General features: G+C 41.9%; 3 protein-coding genes across 8 annotated transcripts in view; 1 reads left to right on the top strand and 2 right to left on the bottom strand.

Annotated features, from left to right (window-relative positions):
• Window positions 1-4,017, bottom strand: part of ppp1r9a (protein phosphatase 1, regulatory subunit 9A) — a 51,750-nt gene extending 47,733 nt beyond the window's left edge. Inside the window, exon 1 of the mRNA XM_012918281.3 lies at window positions 3,804-4,017. The gene's annotated coding sequence lies outside the window, so the exon portion shown is untranslated. The remainder of the gene's footprint in view (window positions 1-3,803) is intronic.
• Window positions 1,042-13,725, top strand: sgce (sarcoglycan, epsilon). 6 transcript variants are annotated; one of them, XM_004547915.4, is made up of 12 exons: window positions 1,042-1,328; window positions 6,693-6,815; window positions 7,015-7,172; window positions 7,616-7,688; window positions 9,445-9,643; window positions 10,141-10,303; window positions 10,409-10,623; window positions 11,093-11,119; window positions 11,549-11,737; window positions 12,071-12,114; window positions 12,632-12,669; window positions 13,333-13,725. In XM_004547915.4, the coding sequence occupies exons 1-12, from the start codon at window positions 1,280-1,282 to the stop codon at window positions 13,381-13,383; spliced, it is 1,329 nt and encodes a 442-aa protein (XP_004547972.1). In that variant the 5' UTR covers window positions 1,042-1,279; the 3' UTR covers window positions 13,384-13,725. The 6 variants fall into 6 exon arrangements, with proteins under 6 accessions (XP_004547972.1, XP_076735536.1, XP_004547970.2 ...); XM_076879421.1 differs by lacking the exon at window positions 1,042-1,328 and adding an exon at window positions 3,317-3,464; XM_004547913.3 differs by lacking the exons at window positions 1,042-1,328; window positions 11,093-11,119 and adding an exon at window positions 3,317-3,464.
• A 758-nt stretch (window positions 13,726-14,483) lies between these two features.
• On the bottom strand, window positions 14,484-25,183 carry casd1 (CAS1 domain sialic acid O acetyltransferase 1). The gene is made up of 18 exons (XM_004547919.3): window positions 24,734-25,183; window positions 23,553-23,649; window positions 23,185-23,305; window positions 22,402-22,446; window positions 22,224-22,286; window positions 22,097-22,141; window positions 21,875-21,998; window positions 21,276-21,490; window positions 20,756-21,175; window positions 20,561-20,650; window positions 20,347-20,466; window positions 19,473-19,629; window positions 19,258-19,337; window positions 18,933-19,034; window positions 18,601-18,741; window positions 18,202-18,279; window positions 16,974-17,066; window positions 14,484-16,851 (listed from the first exon to the last, which is right to left on the bottom strand). The coding sequence occupies exons 1-18, from the start codon at window positions 24,975-24,977 to the stop codon at window positions 16,582-16,584; spliced, it is 2,505 nt and encodes an 834-aa protein (XP_004547976.1). The 5' UTR covers window positions 24,978-25,183; the 3' UTR covers window positions 14,484-16,581.
• Between the last annotated feature and the right edge of the window lie 1,458 nt (window positions 25,184-26,641).

Below are 26,641 nucleotides of genomic sequence, written 5' to 3'. Positions count from 1 at the left end.
TATGCTTTGGCATTACTGCAAGAAACACAGTCTATGCAGTGCATACATTTACTAAACACCCACCACTGCTGACGAGAGGATTTTGCATCCCCCCCCCCCCCCCCCCCCCCCCCCCCACCCCACTGTTCAAAACAAGCCAATTGAGGACAATTACAATTTAAACTGATGTTCACTGCTACCAAAAAGAACCGGATTGGACAGAAATCAGTCTAAGTCCGTATCAAATTAGACACACTGGGGCCTTAGCTTCTCTCCAAGTCACAAATTCTGCGCTTTCCTCCATTTCTAAGCATCATCGTACATCCACAGACCTATAGTGGTTGTTGTGATACATTCATACCCAGTCCAAACACTGGCTATGAGAAGATGTTGCTAAGCAACCTAAAAATAATCTTAAGGGGATAAAAGGGGAGGGTGGAAGAAGAAAACAGCCAGGAACTGCAGAACACAGAGGATGGATGGCATCATGTCTATCGCCACTGAGAAAGCCAAGAATCCAGTCACAAATACGAATTTATCAATCAAGAAGCATCCCAGTGACCACTGCTAGTATGTTAGCCAGAATTAGGAGGCTATTCTGCAATATCAAAGTGCCCTCTCAGTGGGAGCTGACATCAAGGGAAGCCGGGGGGGGGGGGGGGGGTTGAATTAAGGCTCCTTTAGTAGATGTGATTGGGAGCCAAGGGGGCCAAAACATGACCATCTGTCTGCTTGGACTGTCTCTGCAGGGGGGGAGGCTGGACAGATTGGAGCAGGACTTTCCAAACATGCCTCTGCTGCTTACAGCTGTGCACAGGAGGTCAAGCACTGCTGAGGTGACTTGCATGTTTTTAAGAGGGTGTATCTGTGTTTGCAAGTCCTGATCCAAGAATAAATCAACCCCCCCAAAACACTAAAAACTGTGGCTTTTAGTGGGAGGAATGCTTTATTATGACAAATCCCATCAGTCTGAATACAAGAAGCAGACAGATAAACAGCAAAGCACACACACGCACACAGAGGCAGCCACTCCTTGCAAGCAGCCAGATATAATCTAACCGTTCCGAGAGCATCACACTGAAACATTTGGTAAAGGCGTGGCGCTCCTATATTCCGATTCCCATCATGTTTTACCATGTTTTTCCATCCAGATGTTCAGCCAATGAGCGGTCCTGCTGTGTTTTCCAGTGAAGGCAGGAGGAGGCGGAGGGAGGAATGCTGCAGGATGCTTATTATTATGGCTGTCAAACCCAGTGGCGATTAGACAAAGCGGTCCTGTTTAATGTAAAGATTCGGGGAGATGATTTGCACCATGTCCGCCGCAGCTGTCGCGGTATGGCTTGGTACGGGTACGTATCGACTGAACTCGGGAAATATCCCGACATCTTTGAAAACGGTTCGGCTCTGGTGAAGTATCCGAGCTAGTTAGCTAGCCAGTTAGCTAGCTGCCGTTGAGCATTTTTTTTTCCAAGAGGCTGAGGAGGAGACAAGAGGAAAAAATGGCTACCAATTTGACAGCTAGACCGTTACACGTTATGGGTTTTCACAGTGCACTTAGTGACAAATTGTGTTCTCTACGGTACCTTACATTTCCAGCTGTTAGTAACAACGTTTCTCTTGCTAGCTGTGTTTCTTGTCGGTCGTTATTTCAGCCTTTTCCCCCTCTTAGCGCAGGCCTGGTTTATGTAGAACAGGTGTGTTATGAATGCCTAATTACCTAGCTCCTGATAGTTTAGCAGCTCAGGTTATCCAAAATTTAATGTAGGGAATAGGTTCGTTTATTTCAATACACTGCTCCTAAAAGTCTGCACACTCATAGCTGCCACTTTATTAGGTACTAATAGCCTATACAGTCTCTGCAATGAGTCCCACCTCCATGAAAGATGTAAGGTTCAATCACTGACCTAAGCCTGAGATATTATTGTGGTTACAATCTTAAAAGAAACATATACATTAGATTTCCATATCAGTATAGCCTGGAATCAGCAAATGTTGTTAAAAAGTGCTTTTTGATAACAATTAGTTATCAAAAGAAGTGCTGAGTAATGGATAATGTCATCTCAGTGCCCCAGTTTACTGCTATAACACTGGTCTGCATATATACGTCATTCTTTTTGCTACTGGGAACTTAAGACCAGCTCTTTATTTTGCTTTTTTTTTTTTTTTAACCCTGATGATGACAATTTTAATATCCATCCATCCAGCCTGTCCCAGCTGCCACAGGGCATATGTCAGGGTAATGGCACATGGCATGAGCATGTATTGAGACTGCGGTTTGGGAAAGCACTCAGAGGGGACTGGTGGTGGGCCCCGGGCCGGGCAGATTCCCATGTAGTTATGAAAGGCGAAAGCATTGAAAAAGAGAGGGAGGATTTTTACTGACAACATCACATGGATTTTGTCAGGATGAGAATGTAATGTAATAGAAAATTCTTAACAACCTGGATGAATGCTTCCCATGCTTGCTTCCTTTTGAACCCATCCTCAAGCACCAGTTGATGGATTTCAGGACAGACAAAAACACCTTCCTTAATTTTGGCTTCACTTTTCTTGAAACCAAATCTTTTCAGTCCAGTTGTCTCTAGTTGTCAAATACTTGCGATATTATAACTAAAACAAGGAAATGAGACATTCCACATGAAAACAGTTTTCAGATTTGGAAAATAGCAAGTAGAATTTGTTAAAGTGCAGGCAAAAGAATCCCAGTAGCAAAACACTTGTTGACCAGTTTGTTTTTTCAGGCTTTGATAAAACTTCAAAATTAAGGGGCCCATTCACAGCACTGTTACTATAGTGTTAACTAACATGAAGAGAGTGGGATATTTTACTCTACAGTCAAAACACACTATAGCTTTATACACAGAGACCTAATACTCATAAATAGAGAAGTGCTATTGAGTTTGAAAGCGGAAGGGCTTTCAAACTGAGAGCTAATCCTTCACAAAGGCTAGTGTCCTGTTGTGCAATTTTCAAGATAGTGTCAGGATCTGCACTGAAATCTAGTGGCTTCTTCTCTGACCATATGCCACCTCTCCAACAAGCCACATTAAATTCAGCCTGGCAAATTGCTTGATATAAATGCGGCAGTCTGTAGTGCAGTATTTGTTGTCAAGTCAATATGCTTACATTTTGTTTTGCACTTTGTCTAGATTGGTTTTAACATTTTGTGAAAAACGCCTACGTTAATATTTTAGAAAACATTTCAAACTCCTCTAAAACAATAACTATGACAACAGGCTTTAATTAATGTTGGACGGGTGCAACAGACTGAATCAGATTTTTGTCAGAGTGCTTTAAAAACTGGGTGTTGTTGTTTAAATTGCTGCTAAAAAAAAAGAAACTTGTTCCATTCATGCTTTTATCCATTGATCCAGTAGTTTGCACTGTGCATGCCTATGACACGAAACACAGCGCTTTACACGGGAGAAATGTCCGTGTGGAGCAATCCGTGGCCTTGAAGCAGAGAGCAACCGTGTCCAGAGACGGTGAGTGGGTGTGTGCAGTGGTGCACGTCATGTGTTGACCCGCTGTCCCCCTCCCCTCGGTCATAACACAGTGACACGCTCAGCTGGTTCCCCATTAATACTGGCATTATTGTTTTGAGTTGTCTGCTGGCCCCCAGACTTGGCCCACTTTCTTCTGCTGTAGCTGCACTTTAATGAATTTGAACGTCATCTAAACCTTGTCCTTGCTAGAATTAGAATTCCTCCTAAATCATTAACTATTACAGAAAGCAATATTTATTCTGCTTAACGTGATGTCGATACTTTGCAGCACTGTTTTAAAGCTAATGAGCACTGTAGATACATTTTTTATTTACTTACATTTATTGAGCGCGAGAGGATGGAACCGGTGGTTTCTTGCCCGCCCTTGTCTTTATCCGTTGACTTCTGCTTGTTGTGACACCAGCAGCGACTTTCACTTCCATGTCTGAGAACAGGTCGATTCTCAGACTCTGTTGGCAGAATACTACAACAGTAGCGATCCTTGTTTTCTGGGCTTCCCCGCTAAACACCAAAGGAGCACATGCATTCCTCATGACCCAGACTACATGTGCACATGAAGCTGACTCAGCAGAACTAAAGGACATCCTTCTGTTGTCTCTCATCTAGTTTGAGGCCTCAGTTAGCTGGAGCCAATTGAAGGAGGGAGGTTTACTTTTCTTCACGTTGCCAGTGGCATTTTTAACTAATCCAATGTCAGTCGTGACATTATCCCAGTCTAAGGTCAGCTCAGAAAATCATAAAGTTGGTTAGTTATTTCCACCACCCCTAAGGCCTGTCCATCATCTACTATGGTATGATGGCATGTGGGTTAAAAAATTAAAAAGCAGTGTTTGAATGATTTTAAGCAATTCATAGAGAATATAGACGGTAGTGCAACATTTCTGTTGTTGGGGAAATCTAGCTTCTTATATGTGTTGTCATGCACATCTTGCCTCACTACCTTTGTCCTCCAACTGAAACTGCTGGGTTATTATGCAGTGGACAGTTTACCATTAACCTTAAATTGGTGATGTATTGGTGTACGGTGGAAGTGCTGCTGGTCATCAACTCGAGAAGGCCTGGCAGAAAGTCATCCTGCTGCAAATAAGCAGATCTGATGCTATTAGCAAATCCTCGGTGTAGCTTAGTTAGTGATCTCTACTTACACTGGCTGAGCCATAAGTGGAAGCTGCTGCATTGAAACATACTTAAGCTTCACTGACTAAAAAATAAAATTGTCTTCATCCCTAAATCTTTGTTGTTGGATGAAAAGGTTTAATATCAGTAGGTTAAAACACTTCGTTTTTTCTTGAGGCTGTTCGAATGTCCTACATCTCCCATCTCCGAATCTCTTGCAAATGTTCACAGCACATCCAGTTTTGGGCTCGGACTAAAGCAGTGTAGCCAGGATTTGACCTTGACCGGCATGGTCTGAAAGTGGTCCTTTGTGTGGCGGAGAATTAATGAGGCCCAATGTGTCACATAATAGAATCCGAGGGCGTGCATTCAGCTTTGAGGATCGACCGAAGTCATCAGCGAGTAAGCGGTCTGCTGAGACTGAATGATGGTTTATTTTTGGTCTCAGACTAACCCAGATCCTAATGCGATGGGTGCAGCGGTTGCGGTGAGAAGAGCCATCGCACAGATTAGTCATGCCCAGGTGGTTTTCTTGAAAAGAGATGTGGTGGATACGACCTCAGGTTGTTCATCTAACACCACATTTAGCAGCCGCTAAATGCTATTGATTGTATCTTGCCGTGACTGAGCCCTTGGGGGCTGTAGACACATGGTCAGTTCAGCATCTCTGTCACTGACCACAGCTGTAGGAGGGTTTAACATACATGTGGGACTGTTTTATGTCTTTAGAGTTGCAGTGTCTCACTGGTGTACTTGTAGATGCTGAGGGTTTATTAATTAACTGCATCTAATGCTCACTTCCCCTTCTCATTGACATGAATTAAAATGTAAATCCTGATATTACTCTCTTCAGTGCATTCTCCTTGAAAGTCAGCCTGTGTTCAGTGTAGAAGGAGAAGAGTACTTAATATTATGATGCTAATGATAGAAAATGCTGGGTTGATTAGCAGATTAGAAAGGGTTGTAAAACTTGGGAAAACCAGCCACTCTTTGCCCGTGGGAAGGCACATATGTACATAGAGACTTTACCCAGGCTTTTACCTAGTTGCTTAATGTGTCTGGAGTTGTATGTCCACGGGCAAGAACAGTTCAAACCCCCTCTCTCTCTCCCTCTCTGGCACTTCATAGCACAGATCTCCAGTCCAGTCTCCCTTCCTTCGTCTTTGCAAGCCCTCCTCCCCCTCTTCTTCTTCCTCATACACTCGGCCTCAGTCTCCCATGGTGATTAAAAATTGAGTTCCCACCCACTGTGGCACAGAGAAGGCAAAAATCGAGAACGGAAAGAGAGAGCGAGAGAGGGAAAAAAAGAAAACTGTGCTAAAAAAAAAGCCGTGCTGTACACAAGCAAAAAAAGATGAAGCAAGAGAGGAGGAAGTAATGAAAGAGAAAGACACAAAAGGAGGGAGAGAGAGAGGGAGAGAAATGGGTAAATCACCCCCGGTCTTACATTGTGTAAATTTTTGTTAAGGGGCTACCATTTCCCTAGTGATGCCCTTCACAAATAAAGACTAAATGTTTGTGTTTGAAACGGAGCGGGGGCTAAAAAGACAGCACAATGGAGATCAAGTGGGGGGGAGGGCGTTAAAAGAACTCTGTACAATATGAGTGACTCTCATTACTGCTGCTTTCACTCACAGTACCTCAGACGCTTTCCCTTTCTTTAACTGGTTTTGTCAAGCGCCTCTTATTTACAGAGCTGTAGTCTGTCTGAGCAATAATCTGAGTTTTTCTCTTCACACTTGTTGACGTTTGTGGGAAGTGAATGCTTCTACCTTTACAAGAATGCAGATGCCAGGCAAGAGAAACAGATAGAATAGATCACCGCAAACACTTATTGATTTCACGTTTAAACTAGTTTAACATTTTCTCTTTTTTTCCATTTGCTGTTGCTGGCAGGACATTAAAGTGGACTTTAAATTGGTTAAGGCTATAAATAAAATAGATATGACAGTCTACACAAAAACATTTGGACATAGTGTTTATTGTGTGTACCAAAATATGAAAAAGCACCAAGGTCCACTTTATTGATGAATAGTACGCATACAGGAAATGTTCTGCTTACTTCTGTTGTCTTTAAAATGTGTGTTTCAGTGGTCACCATCCTGTCGAGGTCGCACGCAGACCGTAATGTCTACCCGTCTGCAGGCGTGTTGTTCGTCCACGTTCTGGAGAGGGAGTATTTCAAAGGAGAGTTTCCTCCTTACCCAAAATCAGGTATAACGCTGTCACATTCACACTGTGATCAAAAACATGTTATTATCATGTTTGTATAGTATATCATCAATATATCTGAATATCTAAATACATCTGAAACATTTGTAGAGGTGGTGATTGCATATAAACTCCATAGAGCGCTGCTTATTTCATAACGCACGTTATTGGCCCCCTTACTGTTCCTCTGCTCTGTCTGCAGGTGACCCCAGCAACGATCCGATCACTTTCAACACCAACCTGAAGGGCTACCCCGACAGGCCGGGCTGGCTACGATATATCCAAAGGACCCCACATAGTGACGGAGTGCTCTATGGTTCTCCCACTGCAGAGCACATTGGCAAGCCCACTGTCATAGAGGTGGGTGGTTGGACTGCTTTCAAAGTGAAAAGAGTGGAGATTAAGTAATTTGTGCTGCTGCTTATTTCAACTATGGAAAGTGACTGCTTGTTTTTGTGCCAAAAGTCTTAAGTAAATTTAAAACATTCAATGAAATCTGTCAAGTTGTAGTCCAAGGATGAGTTGGAATTTATTTCACTGAGCCCAGCTGATTTGCATATGTGTTTGGAAGCGACGTAGTACTATGTTACTCTTGCAGATGCTAGACTTAAATTCCTTTATACTTGTTATGCTTTCCCATAAGCTACTGTACAAATTCTTTTCCCAAAAGGCTTAAAGTGTTCAACGGCGCCTCAGCTGGGTACAGAACCCGGGTCGTGTATCGAGCTTAGCCTTGTCTGGAGAACTGCTGCCTTATAAGCTGGACTGATCTGGGCTTAAACTTTCACCTCTGTGTCCTACAGATTACTGCCTATAACAGGCGCACTTTTGAGACAGCGCGGCACAACTTGGTCATAAACATCAAGGCTGCAGAAGGTAAGAAGAACTTGTACATAAGAGCTTAGAGCAAACTGAGATCAGATTGCGCAGCTTCGCTGATTAAATCCTGGAAGCACACTCAGTACTTGGACTGTGTAATGAGCTTCCCTTAAGAGAAAATGTTGTCTTTGATTACTTTTATCAAGCATAACCAAAAGTTCATCGTTGGTCTTGGAATGTAAATACAGCAGACGATAAAGTAACATCACTGCACTGAGTAGCTGTTCTGAAGCTTTAATAAGATAAGTCAATTTCATGTCAACTTGTCAAAATCTGTGGATGAAGGTTATGTGATACGATCTAGGGCTGCCACGATTAGTCGACCAGTCACAATTACGTCGACTATCAAAATCGTCGACGACTGATTTAATAGTCGACGCGTCGTTTGAAGCTTTGTAAGATCACAAAAGACGCAGGAATAAGTAGTAGGATTTAAAAGTGTAATAACGGACTGAAACAGAAGATGGCAGCACTGCATGTACTAGGATGCCAGGTGCCGCTAAAGCCCGAAGAAGAAGAAGCTGTGTCCCAGAATTCATAGCGCAGCCCAGCTCAGTTTCCAACAATGGCGGCAGCTAGTTAGTTTTAATATTACTCTTATTATTCTTTCTGGGTCACAAAATAAACGTTTAGCATATTTTCAGGTGAGAATGTAGCTGTGGAAACCTTAAATATCTGCTCAGTTTATCAAGACACCGCATATTTTCAAAAGCGCTCTGACGTTTTCGGAGACGTCAGTTACCCACTAGCTCGATAGCTAGCCGGGGGCAGGGCTCACTAGAGCCCGTGAGAACACCGGACACCCGGCAAATAGTTTTCAAACCCACCGCCATCTTTCGCTACTCAGGTTAAACATATATAAGTCACTTAGATAACTTACAAATGTTATTGTTTGGCTTTTTTTAGTATTTTATTTGTTCCTGAGTAAATCGGTTTGGCTGATATTAAAGTTATAGTTTTTACACAGCTGAATAAACGTCAAGCAGACAGCTGATTATCAGAAGTGTGAGATGCTTGAGAATATACTCCGGTGTCCTGTTATATTTTAGATAGCAAGGAGTTTATTAAACTTCACCGAAACAATCTGCAAATTTCATTAAAATTTAATAAACTATCATCTTGTCTTTATTTTTAGTTAGCACATACCTTAAACACTTAACGCTGTAAGCTAATGATAGTTATATAAGAGCAGATGCATGCTGGTACGTCCAATGGATGATCTGATTAGTCGATTAATCGCAAAAATAATCGGTGACTAGTTGACTATCAAAATAATCGTTTGTGGCAGCCCTAATAAGATCATAATGTCTTGAAAGGATACTTGAAGGACTGTATAGTTCTAGTGAAGTGTCCACTTCAGTCAGTCATGGTGAAAACCCCACACAATCCTACCTCAGTTTGAGTTTTCATTGTATTGCTGTGGAGAGCATCTCTGCACCTGCGCTTCTGTAGATTTGCTCACTGCCATATTGACCCATCACAGTACAGGCAGTACAGTATGAACTGAGTCAGGGGGAACGCTCAGCAGCTGTTCAAACTGCTAATGTAACATCACTCTCCCTGTGCTGTGATGTCATCTGCCATCTGGCCCCCGAAGGAAGCAGAGTCATAACAAGGCAGCGCAGGCAAAGCAGTGTCCGGTGGACAGACTGGTAAAAATCAGTGTCAGCTACTGTTACCTCAGCCTGCTGCCTTTAACCTCTTTAAGTCTTTCTCTCTGTCTCTCTGATTGTGTCTTTGTCTCTATGCACAGAGTTCCCCCTGCCTTACCAAGCAGAGTTCTACATCAAAAATATGAATGTGGAGGAGATGCTGGCCAGTGAGGTGCTGGGAGACTTCCTGGGAGCGGTGAAGAACGTTTGGCAGCCCGAGCGGCTGAATGCCATCAACATTACATCGGCACTGGACCGCGGTGGCCGGGTGCCGCTACCTATTAACAACTTAAAAGAAGGGTGAGGATCTGGACGTGGGTCTCATCTGAGCAGAAACAGAAAACATTTGTGATTTTTTTTTTTTTAAGTAATCCCCTACTTACATATTTTCCTTTACAAGGATTCAAGGATAAGATTTAGCTCTACTCGGTTCAGCTCGTCTGTGCCAAATCTCTCCATGAGTGACCTCTTCACCTCTCTAAATCAAACAAATCAACAGTATTTTCAGCCCACTCACATTATGTTAACATTAATTTAATTGGGGCTTTGGGGATCCTCAGTTTTCTGTAAATTAGATGAAAGCACGTAGCCGTCTACACCGATATGCTGTCAGTTCCTTTAACTCAGATGGGAATAGCCAACATGAGCTGCCATAAGTTGTTCATCAAAGATTTACGCTGGAACTTGAAAGCTAGCTCTAGCAGAGCACTCAGCAGGAGAGAACACTTGATTATTACAAACCTCAGCATAAACTTGTAAAATTAGACTCCATCTTCTTCTTCTCTTCTCTCCTCTAGCGTCTATGTGATGGTCGGTGCTGATGTTCCCTTCTCGTCGTGCCTGCGGGAGGTGGAAAGCCCACATAACCAGCTGCGCTGCAGTCAGGAGATGGAGCCCGTCATCAGCTGTGACAAGAAGTTCCGAGCTCAGTTTCACATCGACTGGTGTAAGATTTCTCTGGTGAGGATGCGTTCCAACAAATTCACTAAAAATGCCTTAAAATGCACTAAAAGTATGCAACCTCTAATTGATCTTTATGTCTTTGTTTTTTTTTTTTCTTTTAAGGTTGACATCAACAAAGTAGTCCCAGTTTACGTTACACGTCCCGAACCCGGAACAGGGATCCTGCCCGAATTCGGGGAGTACAAACCCCCGTCTGAGTCTCTGAAAAGCCGGGACTACTTTTCCGACTTCCTCGTCACGTTGGCTGTTCCCTCCGCCGTGGCGCTAGTTCTCTTCTTCATCCTTGGCTACACTATGTGCTGCAGGCGGGAAGGGGTGTAAGTGTGCTCGGTCTTAACATTTCTATGCAAATTTTGCACCAAATACCCCAATAAGCAGCCAAAAGTGTACGAGAACCATATGAGAGACAACAAAAATAAGCCTGAAAAGCTCAGTTAGCTGTAGGATAACTGAAAAAGAATGGAAATCTGGACTTTAACTGCAGCTTGTCATTACCATGCAGTAGTTAAGTTCCTCATCACTGTTTGTCTCGGGTCTCTGTGACTCTTGTCATCTGCATCTTGATGTTTTGAAGCATAGCCACAACATGGATGATCAGTCATCCTCATCCATCGTTTACAGGCTGGGATAGACGTGTGCCTCCCCTCCCCTTTTTATTTTTTCACTCAGTGTTCCACATCATGTCCACCTTGTCTTTATCCAACAATCCATTCATTCACTTGTGTGCAGATGTTGCTTTACCTATTAATATTAGTATTTAATTCATCCATTTTGTTTTGTTTCTAGGGAAAAAAGAAACATGCAAACACCAGAGTAAGTGTTTTACCTCTCCTGTGTTCTTCTTTTAAATTTTATTTCTGTTCCCTCTCCCTCTGTTTTTGGTTTGCAGTTTTGGTCATTTATGTTGTCATTCATGGCTGTTTCATGTCCATTCATACGCTCATACGTGCGTTGGCATTGGCATCCATTCATTCAGTGGGCTGCTGAAAAAAATGTAATGACCAGCTGTAGGATTATCAGAACTATGTACTCAGCATTACACCTAAAATTTAATTCAAACAAATGGAAAACAAACCCCCAAAAAAGAAAAAAAGAACAGCAGTAGGTGAGGTTGGATGTTATAGTTCTGTTTGTGCATGCACAAACTTGAGTGCACATCACTTAAGCTTTGATGAGACAACCCCCTACCCATGACACAGAAACGTGCTGCAATATGAATTCACTGCTTCTCCCCTCCTCCAGCATCCAGCTGGTTCACCACAGCTCCATCCAGAAGTCCACCAAGGAACTGAGGAGCATGTCAAAGAACAGGGAAATCTCCTGGCCGCTCTCTACGCTGCCCGTCTTCAACCCAGTCAGCGGCGAGGTGGTTCCACCCATCCACCCCGACAACTACGAGACCACCAGCATGCCGCTGATGCAGACACAGGCGTGAGTTCAGGGATTTGGTGGGAAACATAAGACGGATGGATGACTAAGTACAGCCACACATACGCCCACACTCATTAGCAGATGCAGATATGAGGCTTATAGGTGTTAAATGGAAAAGTTGGAACAATGCCATGTTGTTTCAAGCATTTTCCAACTATGTGGTGTTTACAACTATAGCTACAGAAAGCAAGTCAGGCCTTTGGAAAGTACAACTAGAGCTTAAGAGCTTCAAGCTGTCCCATGATTTCTCTTAATGGGCTTGAAACTAACAAAAAAAAACCCCAAACATTTTTATAACATGCTTTGGCATAATATTGTTGTTTATGATTTCAGGAATCTGCAAAACCAGATTACGATACCACAGCAGCGGCCATCAGGTGAGAATCTTAAGACAGCCGTCTTGTAATATGAAGCAGCTGAATGATTAGAACTTTCAGGAACATATGTCAGGAGTATATTTCCAGGAATTCTTTGAAATGACAGATGTTTAACAGCAGCTCATAGCATAGAGTCAGCATACCTGGATGTCTGCTATTGGTAACACACTCTCTCTTGCCGAATGTTCATCAGGACTTCAAGTGCAGTAAAGCATGCCTCTGAAGGTTTAAGCACCTTCACAGTAAAAATGACTTACAATTCACTTGCCTTTATATTACTTCTCACTAAATTCAGTTCTTGGACTATACTGGCATCAATAATGTGAATCCATATAAAACCACTTGGCTTCATAGTTTCTTATAACTTCAGTCTGTTCCTTCTGCATCACTGCACCGTTATCATCTGCTGCATGAGCCGACTAATGGTGACGCTGGCGTGTGAGCGCCCTCCTGTGAGCACGGGTATCAGCTGCATGATGCACTAACCGAATCCTCTCTCTGTTCACTGCTAACAAAGGAGATAACTATGTCATGTCAACATTTCGAAGGCTGGAGGTAGGTGCTGCCGGCTGTTCATGATTTAAAGCTGAGATAATTTGGGATCCAAGCAGAGAAGCTGCAGGAAAAACTGTAAATGTTCAGATTTTTCATCTTCTCCATATTTATTTCACCATGCTAAAAATGGTTGTGTTGCAAAATCCAGAAGACATTACTCTTGAGAGAGTGGTCTGAAGTAAAATTCTAATTTCTCCTCTGAAATTCTGGACCAATTGTCCAAAAATTAAGTGAGCATCATCTGTGGACTTTGTTAATCTTGAGGTTATAAACTTCAAAACATGATCAGTCTACCGTGATGTGCAGTGTCTCATTGTAGTTAGGCATTTTTATTTTGCTAAATGTCAAATCATGCTTTAATAAGCTATTTAACACCTGCAACTAACTGCAACTGTGATGCTTTTGCAGGCCTTTAAATTAGACAGAGCATAAAATTATTATGCTTGCAAGTCAGCTACTGTAGGAAGGGACCAGGCAGGGTACAAACTGTCAGTCCTAGTTGTCAATAGCATGCATCAGTTACCAGCGAACAATAAGCACTAACAAAGTGTGTGCAGTCTGCTTGGATCCCAAGCATTGCTGCTTACATCTGTATTTAGTGTTAGATTTCTGGAAGTTTTGTCACGTCTCTGTGGTTCAGCTGTTGCTTTCACTGTGTTCCAGGTAAATGGTATTCCTGAGGAGAGAAAGGTGGCTGAAGCTCTGAATTTATGACCAGAAGCACCAGTGTTGCAGCTGCCCCTCTTCCTTTGTCCTAAAATTTGTGCCAACCTGCATGTGTTAGCAGTGAAAATTTTATCGTCCACTTGCGCACTTGCACCTTGACTAGTGAGTGTGAAAAAGACCCGAAGAGCTTAGCCGATTATAAAGATAACTTAGACTATTTTGGAATATCCGTTTAAATGTTTAAAGTGTGATTAATATGTTTGTATGTCATACTGCTTTGCCCAGCGGACCTCTCGGGGCGTAAGGGTGTTTTATATTGAAATGCTTTCGTCGCCATGTGTTAGAACATTTGTTCAATGTGTCATATGATAATAAACTCTTTCAAAATAACTTTCTGTCCCAGTGGAAAACAAGAAAAAACACCCCCTTCCCACTCCATCCACTAAAAGAAGCCAAAACAGCACATTTTTATGAAGATATTCTTAATGTACAACTTAATTCTTAATGAATAAAGGCATTTATAAATAATATGGATACATTTCACATTTTTTTTAAGACATCACAATTTTTTTAATACATGTAATATATTTCAAAAGAGGCCCTACACGGGGTATAAATAGTTGTTGCTTTTACGTAACCAAAGAGATCAATTAAGGCCCGATACATTAACCAAATTTACTGTATCGCGGTTGTTCACTAATAGATGAGAAAAAACCCCAAACCATCATACAGATCAGTAAACTTAACACACCAAAGAGAATAGAAACATCTATATGCCATTCTCATCTGTACAGTGAGGTGCTGAGTGGTTAAAAATTAAACATTTACTTGGCTCCCAGTTTGAGAACAGAACCCAAACAACCAGAAAGAAAGATGAAAGCTGCGCATTTTGCGCAAATTGTACCGCTGTGAACCCACATTACATAAATGAATAGAGGATGACTTAATGTTTTCTACCTGATGGCAGCTGAAATAAAAAAAATCATTTGCAATACATCTTATGTTATATTGTCATAAATCTGCAAACAACATTTGATTGAGCCAAAAAGAAAAAAGAAAAGTGCATTGAGTAAGTGCACTGGTACTGTGCTAAACTCAACGTTAAACGCTGAATATTACCTCAACAAGTAAATAAAAAAATTTAAAAAAAAAAAAAAAAAAAAAAAAAAAAAAAAGGGGGGGGGGGGGAGCAGATCTTAAAATAAAAATCATCTCCCCCTCACATGTTTGCCGTCCTGGCAAACATGTGAGGGGGAGATGAGGAGGGGACAGACACCGCCTGATGAAATGTACGACATTTTTCCTTAACAGTAATGTCAGCTCACTCAGTGCATTACCTAGTGGTTTCTAAATGATGTGGTTGTGGCCCCCCATACAAAGTGCCTAAAACATGGAAGTTTATGATCACAGCTGCATCACAGATGTAAGTCTTCATCTGAAGATGTACTGTAGGTATATGCCACTGGGAAAACCCCCAAAACAAAACACCACACAGTCTGTTTAAAAGGCATCACTAAGACATCACTTCAGTCACTGACTACAAAGTTCAGTGGCTGTGGCACCTCAAGAAAAACAGATTGGTAACAATTTAATGGAAATAAAAAAAATAAAGTGTCTTAGTGAGGCGTTGGGTAAACATAATTTCCATCATCTTGTACTTTGAAGGATGTGGAGCAAATTCCAAGATCAGTAGGAAAGGAAAAAAAATAAAAATCTAAAATCTCTCAGGCTATGCAAGTTAGGTTGAGCTCAGGTGACTATAAGGGGGGGTGGGGTGGGGGGTGGTGGTGTCATATTGCTTGTGGGAGAAACCACTCCCATAGGGACAAATTTTATCATTGGTTTAAAAGGCAGTCATTCAAAACAAGTTGATCTACAGCGCCCCCCTGCAGCCTTTCAGAGCCACCACAGCCCCTTTCTGCACAGGTCAAAGGTTTTCCTTTAATTTGTCACCCAGCAGTTTGCTTAGAACAGCATGTGAAACTTGGTACACTTTCTGCCAGAGGTATGAGGCATGTTTCAATGGACATTAAAAAAAAAACAATAACAGACCAAAATTACTGCGGAAGCAACGCTGTATAAAATAAATCTGTCACTACTGTACAAATATACACAGACTAGGAAGTAAGCTACAGATGAGACAAGACGGCTAAAAGGATCAACCTCACCATCAGGTAATTGTCTATGAGGGTCTGGGATGGATACAAAATTGTCTATAGAACACTTCCGTCACAAACAGCAGTCGCAGAGTATAAAATAAAACAAAGCCAGCCCCCACCTGCCCCACCCTCCCTCCAAAAAACCGTATAAAATATAAACTTAATTTAAATCATTAAATACTGTACATGTCACATAGAATTTCAGCGCTACAGCAGGTGACCACAGCCTTTCAGCAAAATTACGCACAAAAAAAATAAAAAATAAAAAATAAAACACAGCAAAAACACGTCGAAGGATATTCCAACATATTAACCATTGCACTCCAAGTTTTCTGACTCTAGTCACTCTTTGATCATCCGAGCCAGTCGTTGGTCCATATATCTCATATTTAGATATCTGACGCAGTTTGAAGTCACCAGGAATACTGTACAACGAATGTTGACGATAAAAATGCAGCACAATTTAACGCATTTGTTGTAAAAGAGTAGATATCTGAATATGCAGGTTATGGATCCACCTGAGTGAAATCCCTCCTTCAGCTGCTACTGCACAACATGGACGGAGTGTGTGCCAGGTGATCCCTCCCAAAGCGATTTACAGGAAGTTCTGCATGTAACAAAAACGTATTATCAGCGTTTGGCTAAACAGACGCGACGCTGCCAAATGCAGCAGGCATGAGTCTTAAAATGAGGACGTCGTGCTTTGTTTTTTTAGATTCTGCATTTCCAAAATCCTGAAACCAGATATTGTAAACATTTCATTGGTTTTTTTTGTGTGTTTTTTTTTTTTTTTTAAACTCCTTTCCCACAATTTTGACTTTGCTGTTAAAGGAGTGACTCCTTCTCTGTTGGGAATTTGTCTTTTCTTCAGTGTGTGACTTTCACAGCAGTCAGAAAAGTACGGACTCTGCTCAAATGTGGCCAGCGGACAGACTTTGTTCTCCCAAGGGTCACCGCTGCCAACATCGTCTCACCAGTAGCTAAAACACAAGGCTGCCTCCTGACTTCCATCTGTACCTCACTTCAATCTCAGCAGGGTCTTAGTGGGTCTCCCGCCCCTCCCCCAGATCCCCTCAGGAGATGTCCATCAGGCGCCAGGTGTGGGCTGGCCAGCCCTGGACACCAGCAGTATAACGAGACTGAGAATCCCCATGGCCCCCAGTCTCTTCAGCAGAGCCATGCTGTCTTTGGGGATGACCACCTGGGCCAGGTCGTTGGTGATGAGGGAAATCTCATGAGCCACACAAACAAAGATGAAGGTGCTAACCAAAATGTTGAGGGAGGGGTTTCCTGGGATGAGGACCAAAATCCCCTTGGTGTCAGCTGCAAGCCATATGTGGTACTGGCAAATGAAAAGCTGTGGGACACAAAAAGCATGGTTTTAAAAAACACCTCTCATAAGACTCTAGTCTTTTGTGATTGGAGATTTATTTAAGGGTTATATTGCTAACTGTGACTCTAAAGCAAGGAGAACCTTACCTCTAAGGAGATCTTTCCAAACCATGCAAAGAATGAGCTATATATAGAACGGGCATAGCCAGGAATGTTCCTGATGAGAATGAAGGCCAAAATCTGCCCACAAAACAGATCACAGACATTTTTAGGAATCCAAGTGTGACGTTACAACAGGTAAATCATGCTTATCACTAAAAAAGTAGCAGGTCAAGCTTGTTGAAGAACTGTAAACACTAAAGTGGTGTAAACAGACGAATGGTTAAATATAGTAATGGTGGCAATATATGTAGAAAACATATCTTTTCCAGTGTGAATTGACTGTAGATAACATGGTGAGCTATTAGGCTTGGTCTCACAATCATATCAGACTGTCATGAAATCATGTTAAGTAGTAAATTTAACTTCACGACTCAGATGACATGGGCCAAAACTACGAAGAAAGCTCATCATATCCAGGTTATCTGGATTCACTTTGCCTTACACTGGGAGGCATGATAAGCAGTCAGACACAAAGCTAGATCGTCAGTTAATCCAGGATTGAATCTTTAAAAAGACACCTTTAGCTTTTATTCTCTCAGCTGCAACATCAGTGATGTTTGAGAGCAAGTAAAGAATAAAAGTAAAAGAATGAATTTAAAATTAGACAACAGAAAAAAATAATAATAAAGTTGCCTCTAATAATTTATATTTCTTACTGATCAGAGAAAGGCAAAGACATTAGACACTATTAGAAAACTTAGACCTTTCTACTGATGGCGCACAGGAATGGTGATGCTATTTTCCAGAGAACTGATTGGTCAGCAGACAGCGATTTCACACCTGATGATCTCTAATCTTGTTTGTGGTACAGGTTTCCGAGGCAATATACCCTGAAGTTACATGCATGAAACATCACAGTGCAGGCCTCTGATGTCAGGGTTGTTTCCAAACATGTGAATTAGCCAATCAACACAGAACAGTGGGCGAAAGCGCAGATGTCCCAAACAGTTCAGACATTAAACAGTCTTTAACCTTCCAGCTTTTTAGCACAAACTCTGTATATTGTTCATCTGAGCTAATGTGAGAATGAGGCATTTAAAGCCTCAGCGTCATCAGTCCTGCCTCCAGGTGCCACCTCTTAACCCAAAATCAAATGCAGGATTTCCAGCAGTAACAACTAATCGGACTCAGAGAAACTTTCAGACTTGATCGCACCAACACTTCATGTGTGAAAAGCCAAAGAAACAAAGATAAGGACAGATAAAAACTGTACCTGGACCACAGAGATATAGGGATGCATCTCGTTGCACTCGGTTTTGGTTTTGCAGCTGCTTGCCCATATTGAGTAAGTCTAGAATGACGTGGAGAAGATTTTAAGTGCCACATTTTTCCAAACAGCCAGTAAGTTAAGCTGATACTGTAATCTCCAGTTAGTACAACAAGAACTTTCCAAGGCTTTGTCACATAAGTAAACATGGCTCCTTTTTAAGCATTCCCTTTTGCACATTGTGTTTATTACTTAAATATACAAAGAAGTCTAAATTTAAAAAAAATAAATATTTAGCATTAGATTAGAAGAATTATGTAACAGATGATAACTGATCTAAATTAAGAACTAATGCTCAGCACGGGTATTTTGGTAAGACCCAAAATATGTGAAATGCAGACTTACTATGAAGGAGACAACAGAGAGGAAGAGGAGAAAGTTGGAAATCTTGGCAGAGAAGAGAGTCTCTCCTTTTCCCTCTGACAGTACCTGACGCTTCTGCAGCACCAGATAGATGAAGGCAAATAACATGCCATGTATCACCGCCTGCAGAGGAGTGCCAACACATTAAAAGATTACAGCAAAGGCCAGAAAATTTGTTATCACTTCGGTAACAAATATATTAAAAAAATAAAAATTTTAAAAAAAATTAAGGGGGGGGGGGGGGGGGGTTCTGTCATGTGAAACACGAGTGGACAAAAGCCTGGCTGCACCTTGAGGAAACACATTTGACTTACAAATCGGTCCAGCTTCCATCTGAACCACCACTCGTGGATGCTGCCATTCAGCTCGAAGAGCTTAGAGATGGGCCACACAGAGAAGACGCGCTCAAAAACGCCCTGGAGTCATAATGCAAAACACAGAAATTACATAAAACAAGTAGCATTTTAAAAATGGAGTAAACATCCGATTTAAAAAATAAAATAAATCATAGCACAGCTTAGTGGTCAATATGGTGCTGCGTGAACAACTTAGGACATGTGACCATTTACATCTCTTAAACTTAAATATGCAATTAAAAGAAAGTAGAGTTACACTTAAGAACGCTTTCAGCTGACCCACCTGTGAAAAGGCAAAAAAGCAGATGAACATCAGGAGGCCCAGTAACTTTGCCAAGACTCCAAAATGCCAGACGCCACTACCTGTCCAACAAGGAAGACATATGAAACGCAACCCTGCTGCTTGCACTTATGACATGAATTAATCAACTGTGTTTATTCACACAGTGCAGGACACGACTGAGCGGAGTATATAAAGGTCAGTAATTTGACACCTACTGTTAGCCGTCTTCTGAAGGATCTGAGGCCACATAGCCATTGTGGTGTAGATGACAACAAACCAGAATGTGACCAAGGGAACAAAGTAATAGAACTGGTACGGTCGGTCCATTACCACACACAGCACCAACACCAGGAAGTTCAGACGGAAAAGCACCTGTGAATGAATATGACACAAACACCTAAGCAGATACCCAAAAATCACACTATTTATCTGAACCCAAATTATTCTGTAATAACAATCATAATGTTATTGTCACAGCTGCCATTTTTAAAAATCACTCAGTCACTGAATCCCTAGTTTTGACCACTGGATTTTGTTCACAGAGCGGAAACGCCAACACTTCAACTTAAGTTTTATTTTGGTGACGAGATCTAAAGTCACAGGGAGCCAGTGTGGAGTGGAGGACAAGGACTGTTTTTGTGTAGGTGAGTGTTCAATGCGTGGCGTGTCAGGCAGATTATGAGTGATGAATGTTCTCCTGCAGGATACCACAGTCTGAATCTAGAGGAAAAGGTCATGGTGCGTGTTGTTGTCCTTATGCACCGCCTTTGGTCTTGAACATTGAGGTTTCTTTCACTGCCGTTTGGTCTTTGGGTGACCAAAGTACCAATAATGATCCTCTACTTGAAAGTTTGAGAGCTGATGTAAGTTTGTGCAAGTCTGAGACATCAAAGTTGTCACATGCATGTAATCAGAGCGGAGGTGATCCCCCCCCAAAAAATAGCAGCGCACTGGAAAATCGTCCAATTGTTTTTCTTTTTATGGACAGAACTTCTCTATTACACCTCATGTGCATGATTGTCTGCTATGACTGAGAAACAAATGTCAATAAGAATATAAAGTTAAACTATAACTGAAAGCACCCCTAACCTGGCACACTCTGTAAAGTCCAAAGTCTCCTTTGAGCCAAAAAAACGAAAAGTGTCCATAGCCAGTTTGAAATAGGTACGCTGCCACCAACACCCGCACATGCATGTACACTGGGATGAACTGAAAGACAGAAAAATAACCATCAGGCTCTTCAGACATCAACATACACAGCAGGAGACTCAAACTGATTTTTGTAGACATAATTGGGACTCACAGCGCTCGCTCCAGATATGTGATAGATGAGGATGACGAGCTGCATCCAGCCTTTCCACTCGTCTGTTTGTTCTCGGTTGAGTAATTTTGCCTGCGTGGAAGCAAAGAAAAAAATAAAATAGTGAGATTATTTAGAGACTGTTATACTGTGCTGTTTGACGCAAAAACAAAACTTTACTGAGAAGCACCGTCTCACCTCCTTGCTGTTGTCACTGTAAAACACTCCCAGTACAAATATGTAGATGAGAGGGATGAAGAACGTGGAGTGCGTGTAAAACTTCTGCTCTTTCATGAACACATCTGCCCTGTCACAAAGGTAAAAATAGCCCATGATGACGCCCATCCTGCAGAGAGCCTGAAAAGGTGCTTTTGGGCCGGGGGGAACAGCTGCAGTGGCTGGCTTCTTCTCCTCTAGGCTCTCCACATCAGGGGGCACGTGTCGGCGGTGGCGATTGTTGCCAAGGATGTGGAAGACCATGATGACCACGGCTGAGCCAAGGAAGAAAAGAGCCGACAGTTTCTGGAGCAAGTTAGGGGCTCGTAACGTCTGACAGCATGAACCGTCGATGGGCCTCAGTATTTTGTTGCACACAGAGTTCATGAGGATCATGGCTCCCTGCCAGGATGGTTAAAAGGAGAGGTGAAGGGGAAGTGGGTACTAATCAAGGATACCGATAAAATAACCGCACTAAAGCTGGACTCATTAATTAACTTACCACACTCCTGGTGCTCTCAGGCAGGTGCAAACCATCATCTGACTTGATGATGGTTTCCAGCGCAGCCTGACGGGAAGCAGCCACCAGTCTGACCCGAGATCTGCCATTACGCTTGCTGCTGTTGAGCACATCCACTGCTGCTTCATTGTACAGCTCCAGCTGCTGGTTGGTGATCATTTTCCTGTTCTCACTTAACACCTCTTCATTTACTGGATCTGCAGAAGGAGTTTAATCAAGAGGGTCCATGCATGGAAACATGAAGTGAACAACCATTGTGCAACGTGGGAAATGACTATTGAGTGTGAAATGCTAAGTAGGAGGTTCAGAGATGTCAGTGTGGCACCTTATTTATTTTGCCTGTTTGTTGTTTGCAGTAAATTCTAACAATCAAAAAGTTAAAAATGGAAAATGTTTAACAAACAGATGTGAAGTACAGCTGCAAATTTATTAGGCGTGTGTGCGGATTGGAAACTATTAATTCCTCTGTATGTTAACACCAAATGAGTCTTAATATTTTCCAGTCATGCCTCATACTTTAGAAGCCTGTCTATGATCATAAAAAGATCTTGTATTGTGCGAGTGGCTGAAGCTGAGCACACCTTGCAGCACCCAGTAGACCTCCCCATGCTCAGCCAGCTTCTCCAGCTGCCCCATGATTGCAGTCAAGTTGACTTTGTACTGCTGGAGGGCCTCACTGCTGCCACCGTGCAACTTGATGGACCACTGTGTAAATGGATAAACAGTCAGGACTGACATAACTATCGGCAGCCACCACGTCACACTTGTCTCATATAAAACATGCAGGCATTTACGCAGGTTACCGTGGCAGCTCCGAGGACGAGAACATCTGGCTTTGCTGAACCTTCCTGCAAAGCAAAAGAGACGCCGCACTTAAGTTTACGAGCGGCACTTGATTCGCAATTTCCCCCACTTGTTACCGTTACTCACACGTGTCCATGATATCAAGCGTTCCTTCATTGAATTATTTGCCTCGGGGTACCACAGAAAGTCCTAAACACAAAGATGAAGTTTGAAAAGAAATCTTGTGGCAGAGTGTTTAGAAGAAAAAAAACATAAACCGAGAACATGTTAAAACCAGGAATATATATATAAATAAATAGCTCACCACTTTAATAGAGTAGCTCTTGTCTTCAAAGGAAATGTCCTCATGCTTCAGATGTTAGGAAGTTGACAGACAGAGAGGAAGTGTGACATACAGTCAGTGATGCTTTGTCCCAGCTTGAGACCAAAACAGTTAGTACTGTATAGTTATAGGGTTATCCCATAGCTTCATTTATCTTGTTGAGTTTCTGTGCAAGCCGCTCGACTTTAACCTTTTTAAACATCGCATTTCCACAATGCCATCTATATCAAGCTTTAAAGTACTTCCATCTTTTCATAAAAACGACTATTTATTTGACAAGTCAGCAGGGTGATTTTTTCTAACATAAAATCGATAGTCTGAAGTTAAATTATCAGACTTGAGAGAAGTACGGAGGAGCAAAGTAACTATTGCTTTTAAAAGCCACAATTAAGCCACATAAATATGAATGACTAGTCAAACTGCATTTTTTTGAAGTCCTGATGGTCTGGTTATTTATTAGAGCTGACGGAAGACACACAGCCTTCAAAGCAGCCACGATAGGTACGCATGAATCTTAGTCTGCTCTTCTAATTAGATTTAGGTTGCAGCCTTGATCAGTCAGAATTTAGAGCCATCTGTGATGGAAGAGAGACTTCCATTTTGAGGTTGAAATATTTTTAGTCAGTTTATAAACTTCCCTGGAAGCAATGGGCAGAGTGAGTTAAAGCATATCTTTGTGCCTCATATCTGTAGATCTGTTTGGCTTGTACCATCACTATTGTGAGAAAAACCCTGGGCTTGAACAGTGCAGTTTCTCATTATTACCTTAATCCCCTCTTCTTTTCGTTCAGGGTTGATAATTTTGATGAAGGAGTAAAACAGCTGCCTGATTCGCGAATCGCCAACAAAGGCTACCCGCTTTTCAGAGAGGCAGGTTTTGGCTTCACTGTAAAACATAAAAGGTTGGTGAGGGCCAAGCACAGATAAAAAACAAACAAACAAACATTTATTTACTGAAGTGAATAATGTTTTTGTCCTTTATTTGTCAATGAGTGATCTTTTATCCCAAAGTCCTTAGTTGAAATTACCCACAAACCCTTAGTGACTGACAAAAACTCACAACATCACTGCCACACATTTAAATCTTTATCCCAAACATACAGTGTAATAACTTCAGAGGTGGTGTGACTCACATGCTTTTGTATTTGTGCATCATGCAGCCATAAGGCTGCCATACATCCTCCCCCAAGTAACGTCCTCTGGACAGCAGCCATTCACACGAGTCCCCTCCTGGAGGCAAGACACAGAGAACTTTCTGGTGAGGCGAAACAAACAAGATCTCGCTTTCACTCACAGTTTCGCTCCGACTATGACAGAAACCTGCTGCCTCAATAGTGCCCTGGCTTTTCATTCTGTGCTGTCAAAAGGACCATACAATACACGGCTCTGGCAGGGGCCACAGTGCAAAATGAAGCCATCAGCGATCTAGCTCGAGCATAAATCTCTCCAGCTATTCATTTGTTCGCAAAATGAATGGAGCCATCTGCAGCTGAATCAATCCACAGAAACAGGCGAACATGAAAGGTGGGCAGACCAGCATGCAACATCATTCTCAGCCAAAGCAGCTGCTCATAGCACACTCTGCTCCCTAACCTTTTCGTGGGTGACGTCCACACTGAGCAGCCTAGGTACGACGTACATGTAAATAAGCCTGCTTTATTTATTCATAGTCCAACTCTATGCTCTGAGGACGTGTCACTGTTTGTCAACCAATTTATGAGCAAACCCTTTACTGATACATCCAGTGCACTATGCATATGCAAGTTACAGCCCTGGAACAAAGAAACGTGCAGCTACAATGTTATCACAAAGCAGCAAATCTAGAGTTTTTGAAGTTGTGAGCAGGGCGACAGGCACATTTGTGGCCAGTCTTACCGACAGTGCATTTATTCAGGAAGCTAGCTAAACACCATGTCGGGCGTATTTACATGACATTGGTCTCCAGGTGCAGAACAAATACACTTCCACGAACCTTTCCAGGGCTTTTCCAGCAGCAATAAAGCGTTTCTTGCAGCAGGAACGTCAGCAACATGTAAACACAGCTATTGGCAGTGTTAGCAGCTAACCAGCTGGATAACGTCGGGTCAAATTCACGCTTCCTTTGGAGACTTAGTGCGTGAAACCACCTATTTGCGGCACGCACGTTTTCAGGCGATAACTTTAACATCTAGAAAGCATCCCGTGACAAAAGCACGGAGCCCAGTAGCTAAGAAAAGCGCTGGCATGCAAGCAGCTACCTAGCTACCAGTAGCAATGTCAAGTGTTTCCAGTGGCCGCATCCACATTAAGTTGATCAAATAAAAGCAGCACTCACCTTCGTAATACCGCGAAGCAGCGTGAAACACGAGGAGTAAAAGAACAGCAACCAGCGATATCAGTTTCGCGTTTTTTATGGTAAAATGTTGATTTATTTCGCGTTTGCCCAGGCTATAGGCCAGGACCGCCATCTTTGCTCCTCCATGACAACAGGCAGCTGTGCAGTCTCGCGGCGGCGGCGCTCCGCTCAGCTCACCATATGCCAGCTCCACTCCCCGGCACACCGCCTCCTTCTCCTCCATCACTGCTGCTTAATGAGTCAGGTGCGGTTCAAGGAGACCTTCCAGCGGGTCTAAATTTGTCAACAAAATTATTATAAATAATATTATGGTGAGGCAAATCGTTTCTTTCGGGTGTCTGTAAAAAAGAAGAAAAAAAAAGTTTTATGCTGGAATGATCACAAGCAAAAGCAGGAATTTGGAGATGGTAACTTTTAGAAAAGCAAAGGCGCACTGTCATCAGGTCGATTGAAAACAGTGGTTTATTAGTTTGCACTGTTGGAAGAAGGCGTGGCTTTGCATAAAAAAAATTAATAATTAACCTGTAGTTTAGGGTGGAGGGGCGGGCTGTTAGGTGTCATGCGTTAGATGTAAGTAAACCGGCTTAACTGCATGTATCCATGATTGTGCAAGTGTGTCAAACCTGTTACATTTATTTATACACACTTTTACACACAGTTGACTGTGTGGAAGAGTAAAAGACGAAGTAGTAGTAATGGGTTCAAACAAAAACCAGACATCAAGTTTAGGAGTTTTTTTGTTTTGTTTTTTAAATTAGAGAGTATCAAAGTGGCTCTGTAGTGCAGATTTTGCTGTAGATCGATACCAAGTAACTACAGGGCCAGTATTGCTAGTACTAATACTCCTACAGGTACTTTTTAACCTATCAAGTAAATTCTAAACACATATTAATGATCACTAAATAACTGATTTGCACAGCATACCCAATATGCACAATATATGTTTTTATTTCCAAAAAATAGTGACGTTACTACAATTCAGTGAGCTACATACTGAACTTAGAGGTTAGAAACAAAGAAGAAGGTCTCTCTACTTAATAGAAAGGTTTCAAAGAATCTGAGAACATGGTATATATTTCTAAATCTTACATCTGAGTCTCCTGAGCTTCTTCGGGTTTCTGGGGAAACTGAAGATCAGGTGTAAATCTATTCAGAGTATGTAGCCAGTTCAGGCAGAAAACCAGTCAATTTCAAAGGTGCGACATAATGGTGTGCCACTGTAGGCACACATGCTTATGAATATTGTTGAATTACCTTTACCTTACATTGATGAAAGCAGGAATTTAATCATATCTGATAAAAATTACACAAGTTTAATTTACAGTATATGTTAGGTATTTTAGTACCATGGGAGCATTTACTGGATATTGTTTTATAGTGACATTATACAGGAAAACTCTGTCATTCAACAAGGTTGAAATACCACAGAGATCACTCCCTCAGCTACATTAGTTTCTTAATCTTTTAGACGCCTGTTGAAGGCCAAATGGTTTGTTTCAGATTTCACTAATGAAAGAACTCTTCGTTTTGTGCCTTGAAAATATGTCGCTGAGATAATCACAATTGTAGCTGAACTAATAAACTACACAAAGGATGCTTCTTCACCCAAGGGCAGGAAGACGCTGCCTTATCTTGGTCTGTACTGGTTTAAACTGATAAATCTGCTGTCTCATGAATTTTACCCTCTATATAAACTGTTGTACTTGTGAATAAAGTTGAGTCACTTTGGGAAGACAATCTAAAGCAGTCTCTGTTTTCTTGTTCTCCCAAGCTGCTCCCGAGCTGCTCGTACTAACACGCTGAATGGCATGCTTGAATATTACTTGAGAATATATTTGACTGTGTTACAGACTAAGGGACATTCTCTGCTGATAGGTGAAGGTACAT

Source organism: Maylandia zebra, linkage group LG22, assembly GCF_041146795.1.
Source record: "Maylandia zebra isolate NMK-2024a linkage group LG22, Mzebra_GT3a, whole genome shotgun sequence".
In the NCBI taxonomy this organism is placed as follows: domain Eukaryota; kingdom Metazoa; phylum Chordata; class Actinopteri; order Cichliformes; family Cichlidae; genus Maylandia; species Maylandia zebra.
This window is presented reverse-complemented; position numbering and strand designations above follow the sequence as displayed.

What these genes read in the sequence shown, in the direction of transcription:
- sgce (XM_076879421.1), top strand. Translation starts at nt 3,332, where the DNA reads ATGCTTTTATCCATTGATCCAGTAGTTTGCACTGTGCATGCCTATGAC. An exon ending in AGCAACCGTGTCCAGAGACG is followed by an intron (nt 3,465 to 6,692) that starts GTGAGTGGGTGT and finishes TGTGTGTTTCAG; the next exon opens with TGGTCACCATCCTGTCGAGG. An exon ending in ACTGGTGTAAGATTTCTCTG is followed by an intron (nt 10,304 to 10,408) that starts GTGAGGATGCGT and finishes TTTTCTTTTAAG; the next exon opens with GTTGACATCAACAAAGTAGT.
- casd1 (XM_004547919.3), bottom strand. Translation starts at nt 24,977, where the DNA reads ATGGAGGAGAAGGAGGCGGTGTGCCGGGGAGTGGAGCTGGCATATGGT. An exon ending in TGCTTCGCGGTATTACGAAG is followed by an intron (nt 23,650 to 24,733) that starts GTGAGTGCTGCT and finishes TCTTGCCTCCAG; the next exon opens with GAGGGGACTCGTGTGAATGG. An exon ending in TCGTCCTCGGAGCTGCCACG is followed by an intron (nt 21,999 to 22,096) that starts GTAACCTGCGTA and finishes CCATTTACACAG; the next exon opens with TGGTCCATCAAGTTGCACGG.